An 18,943-nucleotide genomic window follows, 5' to 3' on the forward strand; every position below is an offset into this window, starting at 1 on the left:
TTTGCTGCCAGTCTCCAAACTATGTCACCTTGCCACTCTGTGGTCTCCTCATGCTGCTGCCATTTCCACACTAGGTCACCTTGCCACTCTGTGGTATCCTGCTGCTGCCATCTGCACATTATGTCACCTTGCCACTCTGTGGTCTCCTCATGCTGTTGCCAACTCCACACTATGTCACCTTGCCACTCTGTGGTCTCCTCATGCTGCTGCTGCTACTGCCATCTCCACACTATGTCACCATGCCACTCTGTGGTCTCCGGATGCTGCCGCCACCTCCAAACTATGTCACCTTGCCACTCTGTGGTCTCCTCCTGATGCTGTTACCGTCGCCACCTCCAGACTCTGTCATTGTGCCATTCTGGCCTCCTCATGCTACTTCCACCTCACCATTATGTCATAGGTCCACTATGTGGACTTCTTATGCTGTTCCCGGCCTCCCCACTTCATGACTGGGCCACTATTTTGCCTTTCGGCCTGGCTGACAATGATTTATTTGACCTTTTTTCTGATCTGTCAGAAGGAAGGAAAAATGAGACGCACAACCGATCCTGTCTGTGTAGCAGCTGTAAGGCCTGTATAGTCCCATAAGAATTGGCTTATGATTTGGTAGCCAAAAGCAGAAGTGAGCACAAAACACAGAAGACATGCAAATATTCCATTCACATGTTATCTCTGTTTTACATCCACTCCTGTTTTTTTTGGGCATTAGCAATACTGATGGATTATTGAGCAAATGCTGACCGAGTGAAGGTGTATGCTCCACAGACAAGATCCATTTTTTGTGGGTTATTGTTCTGAAGGATTAGAGGAAGGGCAAATTCATCAGTGACCTCGACACAAACTTATTTCTGACACCCTCTCCACTCTGTCCCGGGGGGCTCTACTTGTATAAGCGTTTAATAGAACAGGTTCTATAGACATCTATGTGGAATCAGCTGGCGATGGTGTAAAAGGAGTGTGCTTCTTTTTGGCGCTAACATCGACCTGTAAGGCTGAGTTTATACTTGAGTTATTTTGTCAGTGTTTACCCCGTGACTGCCCAAATAAGTGAAGTGTGCATTGATTCTAAGAGCGATGCCTGTCATACTGACTCACAGTATTGTTTCACTACCACAGCAGACTCCCAACACGTGTTACTGCAAGGCACAGTGTTCTACACCCCTATAAAGGCTCTCTGCAGCCTGGAAATAGTCATAAATTTGGATCAAAGTGAATTTTTCCCAAAAATTCGGCAAACCGTACGAATCAAATTTTTAAAGAATACGCTCATCTCTATTGATGACCTATCCTCAGGACAGGTCATCAATATGAGAACAATGAGAGGGGGTGGGTTTTACCCCTGGAACCCCTCAGATCAGCTACTTGAAAAGGTAGTCGTGTTCATATGTGTGCTGCTTCCTCTTTAAAAATTGTGATGAGCGGCATTGGCAATATTAGTTTTCGCAATATTTTGCAAATTTTTTGCATAATATTCTAAATAAATTCACGAATTATAGAATTTGTGATCTGCAGTCATTATTTTTGAGCAAATTGGCACTAATGATGCCCATATTTTTTTGTGCAATACAGGCAACTTCACTTTTTATCAGGTCTGAGCAGATATTACTGATTGGTGCACTAAGTATTGTTGTGAAATTGTGACATCACAGCACTATGTCTGTAGCATGTCTGTATGTATGGACAGCAGAGAAACAGTAATTCTTATCACACTACCTAACACCCTGCACTGGAACCTATCAGCTGCACTACATCACTATCTAGCCTACACTGACTATCCCCCACTAACTATCTGTATTATATACACTGCGTGCAGAATTATTAGGCAAATGAGTATTTTGACCACATCACATTTAGGCAAATGAGTATTTTGACCACATCATCCTCTTTATGCATGTTGTCTTACTCCAAGCTGTATAGGCTCGAAAGCCTACTACCAATTAAGCATATTAGGTGATGTGCATCTCTGTAATGAGAAGGGGTGTGGCCTAATGACATCAACACCCTATATTAGGTGTGCATAATTATTAGGCAACTTCCTTTCCTTTGGCAAAAGCGTGTGGAAAAACCAAGGCGCAAAATAACTGCCCATGAACTGAGAAAAGTCAAGCGTGCAGCTGCCAAGATGCCACTTGCCACCAGTTTGGCCATATTTCAGAGCTGCAACATCACTGGAGTGTCCAAAAGCACAAGGTGTGCAATACTCAGAGACATGGCCAAGGTAAGAAAGGCTGAAAGACGACCACCACTGAACAAGACACACAAGCTGAAACGTCAAGACTGTTTTTTCTAAGGTTTTATGGACTGATGAAATGAGAGTGAGTCTTGATGGGCCAGATGGATGGGCCCGTGGCTGGATTGGTAAAGGGCAGAGAGCTCCAGTCCGACTCAGACGCCAGCAAGGTGGAGGTGGAGTACTGGTTTGGGCTGGTATCATCAAAGATGAGCTTGTGGGGCCTTTTCGGGTTGAGGATGGAGTCAAGCTCAACTCCCAGTCCTACTGCCAGTTTCTGGAAGACACCTTCTTCAAGCAGTGGTACAGGAAGAAGTCTGCATCCTTCAAGAAAAACATGATTTTCATGCAGGACAATGCTCCATCACACGTGTCCAAGTACTCCACAGCGTGGCTGGCAAGAAAGGGTATAAAAGAAGAAAATCTGATGACATGGCCTCCTTGTTCACCTGATCTAAACCCCATTGAGAACCTGTGGTCCATCATCAAATGTAAGATTTACAAGGAGGGAAACCAGTACACCTCTCTGAACAGTGTCTGGGAGGCTCTGGTTGCTGCTGCACGCAATGTTGATGGTGAACAGATCAAAACACTGACAGAATCCATGGATGGCAGGCTTTTGAGTGTCCTTGCAAAGAAAGGTGGCTATATTGGTCACTGATTTGTTTTTGTTTTGTTTTTGAATGTCAGAAATGTATATTTGTGAATGTTGAGATGTTATATTAGTTTCACGGGTAAAAATAAATAATTGAAATGGGTATATATTTGTTTTTTGTTAAGTTGCCTAATAATTATGCACAGTAATAGTCACCTGCACACACAGATATCCCCCTAAAATAGCTAAAACTAAAAACAAACTAAAAACTACTTCCAAAAATATTCAGCTTTGATATTAATGAGTTTTTTGGGTTCATTGAGAACATGGTTGTTGTTCAATAATAAAATTAATCCTCAAAAATACAACTTGCCTAATAATTCTGCACTCCCTGTATATGAGCTAACTAACTATCTAATGTAATTGGATAAGGAATAGGATCCAGATGAAAGCACAGAACACAGCAATGTCACTACTCTCTCTCAGAAATGCAGAAAAACTGCAGAAAATAGCTGCTGGGGAGTTTCTTATATAGTAAGGGGTAGGCAACTATCCTATTAGTTGCTAGGGATGTTGCTAAGCTCTGACAAAGAAATTGAAGCCTTCTCACATGCCCACGAGCAAGAAGGGAGGTTACTGATGGAAAAAAAAAACTAGAATATTTGCGATTACGAATATATAGCACTATATTCTACATCTTTGCGAATTCTCAAAGCGCTGATATTCGCAATAAAAATTTGCAATTCAAATATTCACGATTAATTTAACACTATTCAAAATTACCTCTGTGCTGTCTCCTTGCATCAGCGGCACAGTGTAATTGAATTGGATGAGCAATTGTAATTATTGCAGAATCAGTCATGCATGAGCGCTATTACCTCTTCAAACATTAGGTCATCAATATCTTTCCACTGCAAAACCCCTTTAAATGTATGTGATATTTCAATGCACTACCATTTCAGTGCACTACTGTGATACATTTTGGTTGTCTAGACAGCCAGTGTTCATATTCCATTGCTTCTCTGTTTTTCTTTGAGTACTTGAGTTGCCCTTCTGTTTTCAGGGCGAGAATTAAGTTAGCACTGCCCTTTGCATTTTTATTACCAAGAGAGACATAGATGGATAGATGGGTTAATTATTTGTGTGTGTGTGTGTGTGTGTGAGAGATGCATTTTTATTACCAAGAGAGACATAGATGGATAGATGGGTTAATTATTTGTGTGTGTGTGTGTGTGTGTGTGTGTGAGAGATGCATTTTTCTTACCAAGAGAGACATAGATGGATAGATGGGTTAATTATTTGTGTGTGTGTGTGTGTGTGTGTGAGAGAGAAAGAGAGAGATAGCTGAAATATCTTAAATATACTACTGAAACAGGCAGGAGCTGACTGGCCAATGTCCAGGGGGCAGCCAGAGCCCCCTCACAACCACTGGACAGGTACATAACAATCTAAAGGTCTTAGCATTAATTAATGCTAGGAGCAATAACTAGTTATGCACCTGTCCAATGGCCACAGGTGCCCTCCTGAATTCAACTGTATTAACATCCTCAGGATGGTAAAACAGTTGAATACTGTGATGAGAGTAGCAGTATTTTGTGCTGCATTGTGGTATTTGGTTCTGCTGAGGCAGTATTTTGTGCTGCACTGCAGTATTGCTGGCCCCACCCACTCCTGCTGTCCATGCCTACTTGTTTTATTCCTGTCTACTTGTGTTGTTCTGCCTTCATTCAACTTGGATCTGCCTACAACATGGGGCTACTTAGATTTCTTGTCCAGGGCCAATTTAAGTGCCCAGTCCACCCCCAGGAAAGAAGATCACAAACTGTACAGGGAACTTTCTAGCTAAAATTCTTTGATTACAGCAGCACTGTCACTATCATAGTCTCTGCAATGTAGAGTTAAGGGAAAAGGTGCGTGGTGCCAAGTATATATTGAGATGCACAATGGAATCAACTTAGTATGCAATTTTTTATTTTATTTTTTTAATGAGGAGATCGTAAGCTGCTTTCAGACCCCTCTGGCAAAGGCTTATCTTCTCAAGAATAAACAATTCCAACTGTCAAATCCTTCTCTCCTCCAACATCCACTATATATATATATATATATATATATATATACCATGCCTCCACATGGGTGAATAAAACCTACACTGTTTGACTGAAGAACCGTTTGGAGTGCAGTCCAATTTTCTTGCTATATATATATATATATATATATATATATACATACACTCACCTAAAGAATTATTAGGAACACCTGTTCTATTTCTCATTAATGCAATTATCTAGTCAACCAATCACATGGCAGTTGCTTCAATGCATTTAGGGGTGTGGTCCTGGTCAAGACAATCTCCTGAACTCCAAACTGAATGTCAGAATGGTAAAGAAAGGTGATTTAAGCAATTTTGAGCGTGGCATGGTTGTTGGTGCCAGACGGGCCGGTCTGAGTATTTCACAATTTGCTCAGTTACTGGGATTTTCACGCACAACCATTTCTAGGGTTTACAAAGAATGGTGTGAAAAGGGAAAAACATCCAGTATGCGGCAGTCCTGTGGGCAAAAATGCCTTGTGGATGCTATAGGTCAGAGGAGAATGGGCCGACTGATTCAAGCTAATAGAAGAGCAATGTTGACTGAAATAACCACTCGTTACAACCGAGGTATGCAGCAAAGCAATTGTGACGCCACAACTCGCACAACCTTGAGGCGGATGGGCTACAACAGCAAAAGACCCCACCGGTTACCACTCATCTCCATTACAAATAGGAAAAAGAGGCTACAATTTGCACGAGCTCACCAAAATTGGACTGTTGAAGACTGGAAAAATGTTGCCTGGTCTGATGAGTCTCGATTTCTGTTGAGACATTCAAATGGTAGAGTCCGAATTTGGCGTAAACAGAATGAGAACATGTTTCCATCCTCTGATGGCTACTTCCAGCAGGATAATGCACCATGTCACAAAGCTCGAATCATTTCAAATTGGTTTCTTGAACATGACAATGAGTTCACTGTACTAAAATGGCCCCTACAGTCACCAGATCTCAACCCAATAGAGCATCTTTGGGATGTGGTGGAACGGGAGCTTCATGCCCTGGATGTGCATCCCTCAAATCTCCATCAACTGCAAGATGCTATCCTATCAATATGGGCCAATATTTCTAAAGAATGCTATCAGCACCTTGTTGAATCAATGCCACGTAGAATTAAGGCAGTTCTGAAGGCAAAAGTGGGTCCAACACCGTATTAGTATGGTGTTCCTAATAATTCTTTAGGTGAGTGTATATATATATATATATATATATATATATATATAGATATAGATATAGATATATAAAATCATCTTTACAAAACAAATACTGTAAATCGATTTCATGTTAGTAATTTAGGATAGGAATAAGGTCTGTATCAAAAAAAGCTAAGTTTTAAAAGCAGTGTCTATACATGAGGAACTAAGAGCACTAACATTTTTCTATTTGAATACAGGAAAGCTTTAAGTAATGAAGAATATGAAATTATGAAATGGGCAGTGGTTGTAGACCCACTATACCAAATAACTGAATTACGTTTGGGCTAGACCTAAGGGCAATCCTAGTGATACCCTGGTATTTATACTTTAACCCCCCACTGGGCCGCTACCTTTTAGAATATTCCAAGTGTAGTTTGGCAACTGACCCAAGGAGGGCGGTCAAAGACACTGGTGTAAAGCAGCAAGGGGTCAGACACTACCTGTAGTCACGAAACAGGCCAAGGTCAGGGCAGGCAGAGTTCATGTGCATCCATAAAACAAGTCCAAGTTTAAGGCAAGCAGCAGAGGCTCGTACACAGGCAGACAGAGAGAATTAGAACACGTTTACTGGGGCTAGGAAACACTGGAAAATTTAAAGCTTGGGCATCTTTCCCATGGGGAAGGCATCTAAAGTATGCACAAGTGGACAGAGTTCAGGTTCACAGGGCCAGGGAGCTAGGCTGCAGTCTCCAGCACCAGGCAGAGGACCCCGGCAGCCAGCCCTTCAACTGGAAGCCAGACTTAGCTGGCGGTCAGGCAGGTATCCAGACAACCATTAAAACTTATATGGGTGCTGCATACTAATCTTAGTCCAATTGCAAGTTTAGGTTTTTAGTTGGGTATCGTTTTAACTTAGATTAATTATGTATATGTGTATTGAATAGATTATATTTTATGTAAATTATTTTAATGCTTTTGCACTTACTTTATAGTTATGCTATATGAATAAAATGAAAACTTGTAAATAAAAAAAATTGAAGTAAATTATTGTTGATTTTCCAACAAATTAAATAATGAAGAATTTCTCTGCCTACTACATGAAACATTTTAAATTGCTTACAGCTTAAAAAAATGTCTTGGCACAGAAATAACATTTTATATGTGTCTATTTAGTGTTTAAATACTGTACCTACTGCAGTTTCTATAAGCTGAATATCATTATGAAATATATATACTGTTTACCTACCAGCCAGCAGTAAATTCAACATGTGCATCAAAAAATCCAGTGATTTGTCCAGTTGCAACTTTCCAGCCTTCTATCCGAGCTCTAATCAATCCCTCTCTTTTATGATTGCGGACTACTTTAACGAGACCGGGATATCGCTTGTGGACATATTCTTCTAAAGGTCCTTTTAGCTCCTCTGAGGGGAAACACAACATATTATGAACATTTTTAGACATAAAACACATAAAATATGTAAAACAATTTTCTAATATATCATGTGGTCACTAAAATCGATTGGTCAGTATCACAAGATGGAAGATGTGGAGAACAGATGTAAAGGTTTTTTATATTTAAAATTGTGTACCAGGAAATGTCAATTATTCCATTGTTTTCATAGGACTACAGATTCATGTTTAATCTTAAATAATGCTTCTCATTAAAATTAAAACTGGAGTTAACCATTAGGAACTGTTCAGTAGATTTAATCACTTTACCTGCTTTCAGCTGTACCTTCTGAGGACAATGTTGCACATTGTTAAACTGCCATCCTTATTCCTGCCTATCATCCCATTTATGATATTTAATCAACCACCTTTACTGTAGTACTTTGCCTCATATAATTAGACTCCCTCCTACTATCCACAACTAGTATGGCTTGAATACTTAACTACTTCACATCCGGGCCATTTGCCCCCTTCCAGACCAGGCCTAATTTTGCAAATCTGACATGTGTCACTATATGTGGTAATAACTTTGGAACGATTTTACTTATCCAAGCCATTCAGAGATTGTTTTTCTTGTGACACATTGTACTTCATGATAGTCATAATTTTGAGTCAATATATTTCACCTTTATTTATGAAAAAATCCCAAATTTACCCAAAATTTTGAAAAATTATCAATTTTCTAAATTTCTATTTCTCTTTTAAAACAGAAAGTGATACCTCATAAAATATTTATTACTTAACATTCCCCATATGTCTACTTTATGTTGGCATCATTTTGGAAATGTCATTTTATTTTTTTAGGACGTTAGAAGGCTTCGAAGTTTAGACGCAATCCTTAAAATTTTTAAGAAAATTGCCAAAACCCACTTTTTAAGGATCAGTTCAGGTCTGAAGTCACTTTGTGGGGCTTACATAGTAAATACCCCCATAAATGACCCCATTGTAGAAACTACACCCCTCAAGTCACTTAAAACTGATTTTACAATTTTTGTTAACCCTTTAGGAATTCCACAAAAATTTAAGGAAAGCGGAGATCACATTTTTAAATATAAATTTTTGGGCAGATTTTCCATTTTAATCAAATTTTTTCTTGGTTAACAGCCAAACAAAACTCCATATTTATTACCCAGATTCTACGGTTTACAGAAACACCCCACATGTGGTCATAAACTGCTGTATGACACACGGCAGGGCACAGAAGAAAAGGAGCACCACATGTTTTTTGGAAGGCAGATTTTGCTGAACTGGTTTTTAGATGCATTGTCCCATTTGAAGCCCCCCTGATGCACCCTTACAGTAGAAACTCCCAAAAAGTGACCACATTTTGGAAACTAGGGGATAAGGTGCCAGTTTTATTGGTACTATTTTTGGTTACATATGATTTTTTGATCATTCATTAGAACACTTAATGGGGCATGGTGACCAAAAAATTGTTTGTTTTAGCACAGTTTTTTAAATTTATTTTTACAGCGTTCACCTGAGGGGTTAGGTCATGTGAAATTTTTATAGAGCAGATGGTTACGAATGTGGCAATACCTAATATGTATACTTTTTCTTATTTATTTAAGTTTTACACAATAATAGCATTTTTTTAAACAAAAAAATGATGTTTTAATGTGTCCATGTTCTGAGAGCTATAGTTTTTTTGTTTTTTTTTTTTAAATGATTTTCTTATGTAGGGGCTCATTTTTTGCGGGATGAGGTGACGGTTTTATTGGTACCATTTTGTGGGACATACGCCTGTTTGATCACTTGGTGTTGCACTTTTTGTGATGTAAGGTGAACGCTGTGTATACAGCGATCTAGAAGTCAGGGACACCAGGGAACTGTCCCTGCCTTCTCTAAGGGTTGCCCTGCTGTCACTGACAATGGGCAACCTGATCTGCAGCTGCACGATTAGTGTGCAACTGCGATCTCTGAATGGACGTTCAGAAACATCCATTTAGAGATAGAGAACCACCTCCTGGACGTTTTTAGTCAATGTGCAAACGGGAGGTGGTTAAAGGGGTTATCTCATGACCAGTGCTTTAAGTGGGCCAAAAGAGGTGCCGGTACTCTATTAGGCGCCGGTGCTCCCCCCCCCTGCACATCAGACCCCCCCATCACACACATATATATTAGTTCCTCTATGTACCAGTACAGTACCCCCCCCACCACCGCACATTCGTTCCTCTCTGTACCAGTACCCCCCTGCACATCAGACCCCCCCCCCCACTCATCACACACACACACACATTAATTCCTCTCTGTACCAGTACCCCCCTGCCAGGGGGGTACTGGTACAGAGAGGAATTAATGTGTGTGTGTGTGTGATGAGGGGGGGGTCTGATGTGCAGGGGGGTACTGGTTCAGAGAGGAACGAATGTGCGGTGGTGGGGGGGGGGGGGTACTGGTACATAGAGGAACTAATATATATGTGTGTGATGGGGGGTCTGATGTGCAGAGGGGTACTGGTACAGAGAGGCACTAATGTGTGGTGGTGGTGGGGGGGGGGGGGTACTGGTAAAGAGAGGAACTAATGTGTGTGATGAGGGGGGGGGGGGGTCTGATGTGCAGGGGGGTACTGGTACAGAGAGGAACGAATGTGCGGTGGTGGGGGGGGGTCCTGGTACATAGAGGAACTAATATATATGTGTGTGATGGGGGGGTCTGATGTGCAGGGGCCCCCTACACATCAGACCCACCCATCAGACACATATATATTAGTTCCTCTATGTACCAGTACCCCCCCCCCCCCCACCACCGCACATTCGTTCCTCTCTGTACCAGTACCCCCCTGCACATCAGACCCCCCCCCCCCCCCCTCATCACACACATTAATTCCTCTCTGTACCAGTACCCCCCTGCCAGGGGGGGGGGGGGGGGTACTGGTACAGAGAGGAACTAATGTGTGTGATGAGGGGGGGGGGGGGGGGGGGTCTGATGTGCAGGGGGGTACTGGTACAGAGAGGAACTAATGTGTGTGGGGGGAGGGGGGGTGCCTGTCACTCACCAGTACTCTTCAGAAGTTGGATTCCAAAGCAAAGTCGATGTTCTTTGCTGCACCGTCCGACTCCTGACTCCAAGGAGGACCAGTCACTGGTCGCCGCACTGATCGCTCCTCAGTCACAGGCGCGCGGGAAGGAGTTGACGTCACCTAACGTGAGGTCAACTCCCTGCCTGCGCCAGCCTGAGCCGTACTCTGCAACGACCCGCCCCCCTCCACTAGCTGCCCAGCCAACGACATTAGGGAGGAGATACTGCCAGCTCTCCGCTGCGCTCCGGCAGGGCCGGCCTTAGGTGTCCAGGCGCCCTGTGCGAGCTAACCTTGTGGCGCCCCCCCCCCCCAAAAAACAAACAAAAAAACACTGCTTGTTGCTGGCATCATGGCATAGGCTGGCTGACTATCCAACCAAGTAGTTACCAGCCCGCACACCCCAAAGGCCGGTGTAATGTTATACTTCCCTACTTCGTGAGATTTCCCTACCTTCGTCACTTCCGGTCGCACCGGACATGACGTGAGGAGGTGTGCAGCGCCGCGCAGGCGCACAATGACAGGTTAGGGAAGTTTCACAGCAGAGTGCGCATGCGCCAGGAGTCTCGCCGGCGGTTAGGGTAGGGAAAAACTATGGGCCAGTGCGCAGGCGCAGTGATCGGATGGATGTTCTCAGCTGGACACCGGCCGACACTGCGCATGCACCGGGAGCCTCACCAGCGGTTAGGGAAGGGAAAAATTATGTACGGGTCAGTGCTTTTTCCCTACCCTAACCGCTGGTGAGGATCCCAGCGCATGCGCAGTGTCGGCCGGTGTCCTGCTGAGAACATCCATCCGATCACCGCACCTGTGCACTGGCCCATAATTTTTCCCTACCCTAACCGCCGGCGAGGCTCCCAGCGCATGCGCACTCTGCTGTGAAATTTCCCTAACCCGTCATTGTGCGCAGTGCGCCCCCCCAATATAATAAACATTGGTGGCGCAGTGCGCCCCTCCCAACACTCCAGTATAATAAACATTGGTGGCGCAGTGCGCCCCTCCCAACACTCCAGTATAATAAACATTGGTGGCGCAGTGCGCCCCCCCATCACCCCAGTATAATAAACATTGGTGGCGCAGTGCGCCCCCCCATCACCCCAGTATAATAAACATTGGTGGCGCAGTGCGCCCCCCCATCACCCCAGTATAATAAACATTGGTGGCGCAGTGCGCCCCCCCAACACCCCAGTATAATAAACATTGGTGGCGCAGTGCGCCCCCCCAACACCCCAGTATAATAAACATTGGTGGCGCAGTGCGCCCCCCCATCACCCCAGTATAATAAACATTGGTGGCGCAGTGCGCCCCCCCATCACCCCAGTATAATAAACATTGGTGGCGCAGTGCGCCCCCCGAACACCCCAGTATAATAAACATTGGTGGCGCAGTGCGCCCCCCCATCACCCCAGTATAATAAACATTGGTGGCGCAGTGCGCCCCCCCAACACCCCAGTATAATAAACATTGGTGGCGCAGTGCGCCCCCCCATCACCCCAGTATAATAAACATTGGTGGCGCAGTGCGCCCCCCCTCAATATAATAAACATTGGTGGCGCAGTGGGCCCCCCCTCAATATAATAAACATTGGTGGCGCAGTGCGCCCCCCCTCAATATAATAATCATTGGTGGCGCAGTGGGCCCCCCCTCAATATAATAATCATTGGTGGCGCAGTGGGCAGTGCCAATGAGGGTTAAAAAATAAAAATAATAATTAACTCACCTCCTCCAATTGATCGTCTTCTGTTCTTTCTTCATGACCTGTCAAAGGACCTGTGGTGACATCACTGTTAGCATCACATGATCCATCACCATGGTAATGGGTCATGTGATGAGCTCAGTGACGTCACCACAGGTCTTGAAGAAAACAGGAGAACGGCAGCTACGCGATCATCTGGAGGAGGTGAGTTAAAAAATTTTTATTATTTTTTAACCCTCACTGGCACTTCCCACTGAGCCACCAATGTTTCTTATACTGGGGTGTTTGGGGGGGAAAGCGCACTGCCTACCAACGTTTCTTATACTGGGGTGTTGGGGGGGGGGGGGCGCACTGTGCCACAAACGTTTCTTATACTGAGGGGGGGGTGGTGGCGCACTGCCTACCAACGTTTCTTATACTGGGGTGTTGGGGGGGGGGGGGGGCGCACTGTGCCACAAACGTTTCTTATACAAAAACAGGAGGCGGGTGCTGGAATCAAATAGCCGGCACCCGACCTCTGTGACAGGGAGCTGCGATCAGCTACAATTAACCCCTCCAGTACCGCACCTGAAGGGTTAACTCAACTGCAGCTGATCGCAGCTCCCTGTCACAGAGGTTGGCTGTCGGCTATTTGATTCCAGCACCCGCCTCCTGTTTTTGTATTCAGGTCAGTTATCTTCATTGGTGGCGCAGTGGCCACAGCCCCTCCCCTCCTCCTCCCGTCTCTCTTCTTATTGGCAGCGGCGGGGGCAGCAGGCAGGTCAGACAGGGGAGGAGGAACGAATCAGGTCAGACAGGGGAGGGCTAGATGGAGGGGGCGCCCCGAGGGAGAACACAAGTTCAGCCTCGCCTGCCGCATATTACATTGCGAGCTGTCGGCCGCCCAGCGCCCCTGTTACTATGGCGCCCTGTGCGGCCGCACAGCCCGCACACCCCAAAGGCCGGCCCTGCGCTCCGGTACCGGAAACCCACGTACTGGGCGCACGGAGAGGTGCTGGTACTCTCCAGGGCAATTTTTGGAAGTGGCGGTACTGAGTACCGCCGCGTTCCGGCCCACTTCAAGCACTGCTCATGACTAATGTAAAAAATTATAATCAGACATAATATAGCACATGACAATCTCTTTCTAACAAAGCTAGAACCAGCCCTGTACCTCACATGGATCCAGAGATCTCCCCATTCATTGCTCTGCTAGATTTATATCAAGCTGACAGCTCAGGAGGCGTGCCCATGCTCTCCCTATCACAGCTCAGGAGGAGTGCTCATGCTCTCCCTATCACAGCTCAGGAGGCATGTCCATGCTCTCCCTATCACAGCTCAGGAGGCAGTTGAAGGATAAAACTGAGCATGTGCAGCCATCTCAGGTGTCGCTATAAAGATACATTTTATTGAAATAATTCAGTTACTATGCAAAATTTTTAATTACATGCAATTACAAAAGTATTCAGATCCAGGTGCTGGTTTGAAAACTGTACAATATTTTTTCGTGGGACAACCCCTTTAACTCATCAGGAACACCAGAGTCACCTAATTTAATTATAGCAGAAACCATAGCACAACACACCCTGAACTGGTCACATATACACTGCGTGCAGAATTATTAGGCAAATGAGTATTTTGACCACATCATCCTCTTTATGCATGTTGTCTTACTCCAAGCTGTATAGGCTCGAAAGCCTACTACCAATTAAGCATATTAGGTGATGTGCATCTCTGTAATGAGAAGGGGTGTGGTCTAATGACATCAACACCCTATATTAGGTGTGCATAATTATTAGGCAACTTCCTTTCCTTTGGCAAAATGGGTCAAAAGAAGGACTTGACAGGCTCAGAAAAGTCAAAAATAGTGAGATATCTTGCAGAGGGATGCAGCACTCTTAAAATTGCAAAGCTTCTGAAGCGTGATCATCGAACAATCAAGCGTTTCATTCAAAATAGTCAACAGGGTCGCAAGAAGCGTGTGGAAAAACCAAGGCGCAAAATAACTGCCCATGAACTGAGAAAAGTCAAGCGTGCAGCTGCCAAGATGCCACTTGCCACCAGTTTGGCCATATTTCAGAGCTACAACATCACTGGAGTGCCCAAAAGCACAAGGTGTGCAATACTCAGAGACATGGCCAAGGTAAGAAAGGCTGAAAGACGACCACCACTGAACAAGACACACAAGCTGAAACGTCAAGACTGGGCCAAGAAATATCTCAAGACTGTTTTTTCTAAGGTTTTATGGACTGATGAAATGAGAGTGAGTCTTGATGGGCCAGATGGATGGGCCCGTGGCTGGATTGGTAAAGGGCAGAGAGCTCCAGTCCGACTCAGACGCCAGCAAGGTGGAGGTGGAGTACTGGTTTGGGCTGGTATCATCAAAGATGAGCTTGTGGGGCCTTTTCGGGTTGAGGATGGAGTCAAGCTCAACTCCCAGTCCTACTACCAGTTTCTGGAAGACACCTTCTTCAAGCAGTGCTACAGGAAGAAGTCTGCATCCTTCAAGAAAAACATGATTTTCATGCAGGACAATGCTCCATCACACGCGTCCAAGTACTCCACAGCGTGGCTGGCAAGAAAGGGTATAAAAGAAGAAAATCTAATGACATGGCCTCCTTGTTCACCTGATCTGAACCCCATTGAGAACCTGTGGTCCATCATCAAATGTGAGATTTACAAGGAGGGAAAACAGTACACCTCTCTGAAGGCTGTGGGAGGCTGTGGTTGCTGCTGCACGCAATGTTGATGGTGAACAGATCAAAACACTGACAGAATCCATGGATGGCAGGCTTTTGAGTGTCCTTGCAAAGAAAGGTGGCTATATTGGTCACTGATTTGTTTTTGTTTTGTTTTTGAATGTCAGAAATGTATATTTGTGAATGTTGAGATGTTATATTAGTTTCACTGGTAAAAATAAATAATTGAAATGGGTATATATTTGTTTTTTGTTAAGTTGCCTAATAATTATGCACAGTAATAGTCACCTGCACACACAGATATCCCCCTAAAATAGCTAAAACTAAAAACAAACTAAAAACTACTTCCAAAAATATTCAGCTTTGATATTAATGAGTTTTTTGGGTTCATTGAGACCATGGTTGTTGTTCAATAATAAAATTAATCCTCAAAAATACAACTTGCCTAATAATTCTGCACTCCCTGTACTTTCCTTCTAAACTCTTTCGTGTTTAGTCTGCCATCCACTATAATATAACAATCCACTTTATTTTGATGACCCATTTACTAGCTAATTTAGTAGTTGCTGCAATTTATAATTTTTTATCTCATTGTACATACCAGTGGCCAATCTGCAGCACTTTGTGCCAATGTCCTCATTTCTTCACTGCTGGGTAGGAAATCTTTCAAGAAAATCTGGGGCTTAAGACTTTACACCTGCACCCACAAACTTAACAGTTTTTTTAATACACCATTTTATGCCCTAAGACTGGGGCTACATGATCATCTTCACGATGACACCCATCTTGATAAAGGATTACCATGCTGTAGAGCAAATATTGAACTGAATGGGGTCACAGTGTGAATCACAGGTTGCCAGGATTGTGACCACAGAATCACAATAAACACAAGACTGTTGGATTTTTTTTTATTCTGGGTGTGGCAACTTGAGAGTCATCCTGCATTCTTATTCCGTTCAAAGGTTGCACTGCTACACAGCAATATTTGCTTGCACAATGGGTGTCATGGCTACCCGACTATCTCCAGTTTACATCAACTTAATAGTTCTTACATTTAACATATGCAAATGATTTGTTTCTTTTCAATTACAACCAAGAACACTCAGTTTATTAGCATTAGGCCTTGAGATGTAGGTAAATCTGACATTTTAATTATTTATATCTAGAGTTTACTACTCATTGGTAAAGTCTTATTTCACAATTTTTCTCTAACTGATTTTCTTTCTCTCTTTTTATTTTTTAATCTAAGTTTAACTTTCTCAAATGGGAATTACAACAGATGGTTCACTGTTCTGATACAGGTGGTAATTAATTTGGCAGGAGTACTTGTCCTTCCGCATCTTGTCAAAAGTATCTTTTTAAGCTGTCCTCTTTTGCCCAAGTGATACAGTATGTATTTAACCAACAAATATGGTATCATTATATGATATATTTATTTTCTGAAACATATGACCTATAGAATTGGGCCTTCATACACTGGCAAATATTAGATTGTGCAGCAAGCTGGCTCAATGGTTCTCACTGGGGTCCTAGGTTTGAATCCAACCAAGGACAACATCTGCATGGGGTTTCTATGTTCTCCCTGTGTTTGTATGAGTTTCCTTCCACAAGTCATAGACATAGTGATAGGGACAGCGAGTGATGATAATGTCTGTGAAGCACTACAGAATATGTCAGCACTATATAAGCAAGTAAAATGAAATAATACAATTATGGTGCAGTCCACTCAGTAGTTACTGTAGCTAACATAAATTATTGTATTAGGCTACATCGTTTGGAATTTGTCATTTTTATTGTTGGGCCTGTATTGTTTATGTACCATGATATTTATTATATCATTTGGCAGATTCACCTATAGTGTTATAAGTAAATGGGCTGCATATTATAGTTCTGTACAACCTCTGAGGATTTATATGGTGCCCATAGATGTCTATGGGAAAATACTGTAACTTCATTTGCCTCAGAAAACATACAGACACATGAAGAGGTTTATTCTCCATGATTCTGCATGAACCCAACAGAAAAAATGTCAATCATGTTCCATCAGATGCCATATTATGGAGAAATTATAACATTGAAACATTGCTGGTAGTTGTGGTAGTCGAGTTGCACACAGCAGGAGCAGAAGATACAGGGACTCCAGTTTTTTGTGTCCTGAATACATGTAGAGAACATAGTTCTTCTGTGCGTATTTGGCTTAAAGGAATTCATATGTTTTGGCATGTCCACAGGATATGCCAGACATGTCTGGTAGATGTGGATCTACACCTATTTCTAGAATGGGGGCTCTCTGAACCCAATGAGGAGGCTCCTCCCACATCTGGGCTTTCTGCTGTGTAGCACTGTTTCTGTAAGGGAATTACAGAAACAGAGTAGGGGGCAGAACCTACTGCTATGTCAAAGTTTTTTTTAAAACAATAAAACAATCACAAAACATCTTGTATGCCCAAACTCATGGAATAAAAGACATATTTTATATTTTATTAACATGGTAACAATATATTTTCCAAATAACTGTGTAATCTTTATAATCTTAGTTTACACTGTTGTGTTCCTTTGGGTTACATCACAGTCTTGAGACCAAAGGCAATACAGAGAGATATATCATTATATTGTGTAGGAAGGCGTAAGGGTCCGTTGTTGATGGAAGGTATGCGTCACCGAGGTTCCTGGAGTAAGAACCAGTTTTCATGTATCAGCAGCAGTTGCTGTTTGACACCTAGCTATTTAGTATAGCTGTATAGCTGATCCGGGACGGCTCTTCCTGGGAGTAGTCAAAGTGCTGGGTGGGTGACTACTCTCTACGTTCCAGGTTGGGTCTTGACTGGCCTATAAAAAAGCCATCCAGCAGTGTCAGCTGGGTGTGATTACCTCTCTCTCTGACAGAGGAGCTCTGGCAATCACTGGACTGGAATCTGACCAGTGTGCTAAGCTGGAGGCCTGAGTTTGGGAGGTCTGCTCTGTCCTGAGCAATGCCAATTGGGTGTGAACTAACACCTAGGATAACAGGCAACTGTGTTGTTGTATCAACAGTCTAGGTGTGATGAAAACCAAAAGTACAAATGGACTGTCGTACAGTTTTTTTGCCTCAAGTCTGAGTTACAAACTGGTCTTTGTCTCTATACTGTGTCCGCTTGTCCTGTCTACCAAAGCGAATACACACAATAGGTGGAGGATGCGCGCATCGCAGTGAAGTTGGCGCGAAGGCTGAAAAATTTTAGTTTCGCAGTTGTATGTCCTACATCAAACCAACGAGATTACAACCCATATCCCTCAACAAAATGGAAGCTGTCGTGAAAGCCCTCATGGAGACTAACCTGCAACAGCGGTAGGGCAATAAGCAGCAGGAAACAAACCAGCTGCTGTTACAACATGTAATGGCTTTACAAGCAGCAGGAGCATCCCAGAGCATCCATGATGCCCGTAAAGCAGTCTGTGCGGAACACCTTGGCGATATGAGACGTGGGAGGGATACTCCTTTAGCCAAACATATTGAACTCAGCCACAATGGCGACTTCTCAGGAATTTCATTCATGACCATTGAACAGGTCTCCCCTCTCAGAAGAGGAGGTGACTGGGACAGGAAAATCCTGCAAAGGGAGGCCTGGTGGATATTCAAATTAAAAACTGTTCAACCCATGGGTCTCAATGAGCAACTATTATTTAGTTGCTACATTGAAGAAACAAAGTCATTCCGGCGGTAGTTTAAATCCTTATAAGCTATAATTTTTCCCCTGGACATATGATGGTACAAAATCCCCCTGATGGTGTTATCCTTTAGGACATATTAGTAATTAATTCCCCCCCCCCCTTTTGGCATGCTGCTACATTTATAGTTGCATGTTTAATCGGGGGGCTAAACAATGCCCTGGACTTTAATCAACAACAATAATGTGACTTCTTGATTTGGGTGATTGTCTCTGTAGACTGTGACTTGGGGTTTATTGATGCCGAGCCATGGCTAATTATACATCCAGACGAGTCGCTGTAACAGTACAGCCTGGATCACAGCGGCTCCCTGTGACGATACGCTGACTTGCGCTCCAGCGTGGAA

At 43.5% G+C, this 18,943-nt stretch overlaps 1 protein-coding gene across 2 annotated transcripts in view; it reads right to left on the reverse strand.

Moving 5' to 3' along the window:
- The window catches only part of GALNT17 (polypeptide N-acetylgalactosaminyltransferase 17), a 714,899-nt gene that overhangs the window by 366,883 nt on the left and 329,073 nt on the right, over window positions 1-18,943 (reverse strand). For both annotated transcript variants that reach the window (XM_040424819.1, XM_040424818.1), the window contains one exon: window positions 7,297-7,471. In XM_040424819.1, the coding sequence (XP_040280753.1) occupies window positions 7,297-7,471 (175 nt within the window). The remainder of the gene's footprint in view (window positions 1-7,296; window positions 7,472-18,943) is intronic.

Source organism: Bufo bufo, chromosome 3 (assembly GCF_905171765.1).
Source record: "Bufo bufo chromosome 3, aBufBuf1.1, whole genome shotgun sequence".
In the NCBI taxonomy this organism is placed as follows: Eukaryota; Metazoa; Chordata; class Amphibia; order Anura; family Bufonidae; genus Bufo; species Bufo bufo.